Consider the following 6037-nt stretch of genomic DNA (forward strand, 5'->3'; position numbering starts at 1 on the left):
ACCTTTCGTTGCAATATCGTAATTTTTACTAAATAGTTTGTCAGAATTATAAAATGCATACAATCGGTAAGCAATCCCATACTCCCGAAGAGGGTTTGTCCGACGCTATAATCGAGTGCCAATTCGCGACTCATTCATCCCTTTTTGCAGGGTGTGTTTATATGTATACTTATACAACAGGGTGGTCCGTATAAATAAAATAAATTTATCATTCTGATTGTATTGAAGAAGTTTTTGTGTCGGAAACTTTACATTTCGGGCATTCACATCAGGCATCTTTGGTCAGCAAATAAGTTCATATAAGAGCACAATTAATAGTCAATATTTTATTAACAAACATTTAGTTTTAATTTGAACATACATGGTATTTTCACATTTCAAAATCATACAAATTTATTTACATATGTAGGTATTTCTTTTCAAATATCTTCCTCTTCTTATATTTTGTACACAATCAAATCAGCTGATGCCATATGCCGACTGAGCAAGTTCTTGTTGCCGAGTCGTGTGACCTCCGGTTTTTTGGGAATCAACAACAAAGGAAGTTTTCACTGTATTGGTGGAGTTACATAAACTCTTTGGTTACGTTGATTCGCTTTGACTGCGCCATAAGATAATAATATAATGCCTTACCGCTTTCTTCGCTTTAACGCGTTTATGTAAATCCGCACATTTATTGTGTTAAAGTTAACATTCTAGATAACACGAAAATTCGACTAACCAATTTTATGTCCAAATTTTGATTTTAAAAGACTTAAGCCCCCATTACTGATAATTAGCATATACTTGACTTGACTTGGCGTAAACTTGGCAACTTAGCCACGATTATACTCCACTTGGCACATACAATCTGGCATTATAATCAGCGTTGAAATTTATTTTTAAATAAATGTCAATTTGCATCGCAAAATGTAAACGTCACTTAGAACTTACATAGAAAATCAAAATTCAACAGACTTCTAAGTGAAGTTAAGTGTTGCCAAATTTTGAGTAATCAGTAACATCCAATGTTCATTTAACAGAACTGTAAGTGACAGTTCTCAAGTCAAGTCAAGTCTATGCTAAGTATCAGTAATGGAGCCTTTAGTTCTAGCCAAGGCGAATCCATACCAGGTGGTGGCAAAACGAATTCAACCAATTCGCCGTACAGAAGAATGTCAAGTAAAAAGAATATTTTCATAGATTTCGATGAACTGACATATTAGCCGTGTTTTTTATACACGCGTATACGTTTACGTTTTCGCGTGAAAAAAAAACGCCTATCCTCGCTTAGATAATGCTTAGAAGACCCATCTAGCGGCAGTGGTTAAATAACTAGCTACAGCCACAGGGTGTACCGAAAAGCGGAGACACAACGCTCTGATGGCAATAGGGTATAACATATAGCTGAATCAGTTGCGATGAATTGTGGACACACATAGAATACATACAGACCAATTCTAAATATTCTCGCGGAATTTTGTTCTCGCGGATTTTTTTATTCCCGCGGAAAAATTCCTCCAATTCTGTTCTCCTAGGGAGAACAATAATTGGGGAATAGGAATTTCGAATTTTCGAAGTCAGCTGTTTTGTCAATTGAAATTTCGTTGCACATTTCTTCTTTTGTTTAAAAAATTGAAGTTTAATTATTGTTGCAAATTTGTTGCAAATTAAGAAATAAAATATAAACAATGCACAGTATTTATTGCATTTCATGTGGCATTCACTGAAATGAGTAATGAATTGGTGCCACAGCAACAGCAACATCAACAGCGGAACATAAGAAGAAGACGGCCGCATAACACAAATCTGCCGGAGTTGCCTGCCTTATTAAAAAATCCTTGCGCAATTTCTGGATGGCTGCATCAAATATGTATACCAAGAGCTCTACCATTGCTTATGATATACTTTTCGACTTAAAATAAAGAATATTGTGGTTGTAGTTGTTGTTGTATTAACAGTGAGAATATTGTGGTAGAATGTATATACATATTTTAGCACAAATAAGTATTCTTTCTTAAAAGAACCAATTTCCTTTAACTATTTTGATGCATTCCCTTTAATTTAACAAGTGAAAAAACTCCTATGAAATGGCAGAGAAATCTCCCTCTCCCTCACATTCATAATACCTACTTTTCTCCCATAACCGGTTTCCGCTTTTTCGAACATTGTTCAGAATAGGAGGAAAGGGAGAAGTGAAAAAACTCACAAGGAATTTTTATTTAGAATACGAGGAATGGGAGAAGGGAAAAACTCGCACGGAATTTTGGTTTAGAATTGGGTTGATAGAATTAGTGTAGAGGGTGAAACAAAGACACATATTTCAGTTACATCTGAGTATAATGCGTATTGCATTCCGGTATTGTCTTTTCGCGCGAGCGGTCGTTCGGGTCATCCTCTACTCAACGTCAATTTTCGGGCTTTGTGCGTTGAGTGAAAAATTAAAATAGGCCACAAGGTTGGCATCTGTGCTTCCCTTGGGCGTTTTGGCGGAGTTAGGAGATGCAGTGCCTCCCTGACCTGGAGTTATGGCGGTTTTATGCGTGACGCCATAAAAATCAAATGTGTTTTATATACGAACGGGACTTTACCCATAACGGGATACTGGAATAACATGGCAACAAGCCATATATTGAATTTTAATAATTAATAATTTTGTGCCTGGCGCGGTGCCATGAAAAAAAAACCAAAAAATTAACTTTATACAAATAACGGAATTGAAAGATAACCTGGCAGTATAAGGGCTCTTTAAAGCACCTTGCCAACCGACGCTTGCGTATGCGGTGTCAATTAAAACCAAAAAAAAAAAAAAAAATAATGCGTATTGAAATTTAGTAGGACAAAATTTATGGGCAGCAATTTCAGAGGTGTATTTAAAGTTTGTCGCTTAGCAGTCCATCTAAAGTTTAAGTGTAAATGGATATACGCATGTTAAAAAACACGGCTATTGTAGTACAAGACGTTGTATGGAAAATAATCAAGAAGCAATCAGCTGTTGGGATAACAACACCTGGTACTGAATTCGCCTTGGTTCTAGCAGTTGATTTAGCTTTGACAGGTTACCGCATATAAGGTTTTTATTTTTGGTTTTGCCTGCAAATCATAGATACAAATTTTCTGTAAAATTGCCTATTTGTAACAATATTTGTATTTCTATAAGGAACTTTTTATGTCACTACATAATACCTAGTTCTTTTAATTCTTTTTCTTCATCAACGGAGTCTTCATCTTCGGAGCCATGGACTGATGGTGCTGGCGTTGTATGTCTGGAAGATGTAGGACTCGGAGGTTCACTGTAGGGCCTCGAAAAGTTCAAAGTACCTCTTGAACCGTATAAAGATCCTTCGTCAATGTAATCTGGATACACCGCCTGCAGTGCTTTAACTCTAGCTTGTCGGTAATAGATACCCAATGTTCTCCAATCCAAAAGTTCACTGAGACGTTCAGTTCTATTTCTTTGTATAATACGTTGGCGTCGATTTAACCTTGAGAACTCCATCATAAAGCCAGAAAGCTGCTGAACACTATTCTCTAAACCGATGTACCTACGATCCACAATGTATATTCCATATGATTTCGGATCACTTATATGTTCATACATAAAACAACCAAAGCCGGAAAGGTTTGTAGTTATACTTGGAATACCCATAACTGTACACTCCGCCGGAGTATAACCCCATGGTTCGTAGTATGAAGGGAAAACTCCTAAATGACAACCACGCACAAACTCTTCATAGTCAATGCCAAATAACGGATTTGTTGATGCTAAAAACTCTGGATGAAAAACAATTTTTACTCTGTCATGAACTGAATTGAATAGATGACAACGCCGAATAGAAGCCAAAACTGGATCGTTCCAATCATCAACTATATTATGTGTAGTCACTGGAGGCATTGTATCTCGTTGCATAGCGAACATGCAACGCTTAATTTTGACTAACTCTTCCTTTGTTAGTAACTCATCTGGACATGGTATATGACCCTTAACGCACGAGTCAAATATGCGTGATCCCAGGGTTTTTTGAACACTGTTGATAGTATCGCGCAATTGTTTTATAACGGCATGACCGCGCAGTGAGTCCACATTGAAATTGTTCGTTTTTGCCGGGAAAATTAAGAACGCGACAACCGTTGTGTCAGGCTTTTCGTGTTTTAACATCGCATTTAGTCGGGCTAAAGATTCAATGAAAATATCAGCTCCTTTATTTCCGAATTCATAACGACCAGCTATAAAAAAGTAAAGCGTCTTATCCAAATCGAAATCCATGTGACCATAGAAATGCCCACGAACGAATTCATTGATTTTTTCTTTGGCAACTGCATGCAAGTTCTGGAATTCATGTATTGCCGAAAACTTTTTAACATTTAGACCGTTTGGTGTAATTATATCAGGCTTGCGTTTGAGCAAGTGCTCAGATTCAAAGCCTGTAATTTCAGATACTGTTGTGAACACATGTGAAAGATGTGTGGCAGCTCTTTCAATGCAATAGCGATGATAAATCTGTCTCTTGCCGGCCTCTTCATCAACAGCAAATTTATCAAGATTGTTATAAAAGTCAGTATTTCCAGCGCATAGGTAACGGCCCAAAAGGGTAGCATGTGTAGTAAAAACTGTTGCCACCTCTACATGCCTTGTTCGTAAAGCAATTAAACCCACGCCGGCCTGCCATTCATGAAAATGTGCCACTATACGTGGATTCAGCAAATCATGGGCGTTGGAGTAATCAACGGCACGATTACGAAACTCTTCAAGAAATTCGGCAATCATGAAGCCTAATATTATTGCATCGTTAGTTTCAACATCAAAGTGCGGCACACCAATGTGACATTTGTCCCATAACTCTGATTTGAATTGATCTAATTTCCAAGCACCTGACCCAATATCGAATAGTATTAGTTGTGGATTACCGTCGACCAGCCAACGACCAGTATGAATTTTGTAACCGCGCGACCGCATCGTATTCACTGCATCCAAAAGTGGATTACCACGCGGAAATTCTAATTCTTCCATTTCAGTACGTGCACAGTTTTCTTTGTAGGGTCCCATTAAACAAAGTTGCTCACCCATCTCTTCTGTGGAGACATATGCCTTTGACCGTATGACGGTGTAGATACCTCCGACTTTATTAGCGACCTCCCATGCTATTTCAAAGTTCCAACGATTTTCACGCGAAGCAGTATCACCTCGGTCGAAATAATCCTTCAAGTCTCCACCGGATTCGACCCTAGAATATCGTCGATTCATTTTTTTTTTTAAATTATAGTATCACTATTTTTCCTATTTATGTATAAACACTAAAGTATATTATACTACATAAGTTGATCACACTACACACAATATTTTTCTGCAGTTCTGCTGCCACTATTCTAAATGTCAAATAAAGGTCTATGCCAAATACTCAGCGTAGCGAGTTGACTTGAAAATTTTTCACTTTATGTTGTTGAGAGCATTTATGTTGTTTGAGAGAACGTTATGCCACCATTGCTTTTTATTTTCTTAATTTGTCCACGTTTTTAGAAAAGTTCATTAAGTTATCGTTTTATTTTAGCACTGATTATTACAGCATATAAATATTTTATATATTTAAATATATAGGTACTATATAAGAAGAATTTGAATGAACGCGGATAAGACTTGTCCGAACTACTCAGTTGTTTGCAGAAGCAAATGCGACGAACTGAATTTGCCTCTTATCAGTGATGGAATTTTCGATAAATGGTACATTTGTATTTAACAATTGCTGATGAATTAGTACTTCGATGCGCAGGAATAATTATTGTTTGTATTTACAAATTTTACACATGCACCAATCTACATTGAATCCACAGTTGTTTATCTAGCCGCTCATATATGTATGTCTCATCTCTAGGAAAGAGATGGCACCCTAGAGATAGTTCTGGGTCGAGTACAAATTTTTTTATATTATTTTGATTTGTGGATTTTTTGATTTTCTGTATTATGTTCCATTAATAAAGTATTTCCTTCTTATATGCACCTCGGTTATAAGCATTTTCCGGTTATAAGCACTACAAAAATTATAAAAAAAGTTCCCCTATT

At 36.7% G+C, this 6037-nt stretch overlaps 1 protein-coding gene across 1 annotated transcript; it reads right to left on the reverse strand.

The window, feature by feature from the left end:
- Window positions 1-311: 311 nt before the first annotated feature.
- On the reverse strand, window positions 312-5761 carry Glys (glycogen [starch] synthase). The gene has a single exon (XM_067773875.1). The coding sequence runs from the start codon at window positions 5222-5224 to the stop codon at window positions 3155-3157; it is 2070 nt and encodes a 689-aa protein (XP_067629976.1). The 5' UTR covers window positions 5225-5761; the 3' UTR covers window positions 312-3154.
- Window positions 5762-6037: the final 276 nt, after the last annotated feature.

Source organism: Eurosta solidaginis, chromosome 3, assembly GCF_040869045.1.
Source record: "Eurosta solidaginis isolate ZX-2024a chromosome 3, ASM4086904v1, whole genome shotgun sequence".
NCBI lineage: Eukaryota > Metazoa > Arthropoda > Insecta > Diptera > Tephritidae > Eurosta > Eurosta solidaginis.

Coding starts and splice junctions, on each gene's coding strand:
- Glys (XM_067773875.1), bottom strand. CDS start 5,224: ATGAATCGACGATATTCTAGGGTCGAATCCGGTGGAGACTTGAAGGAT.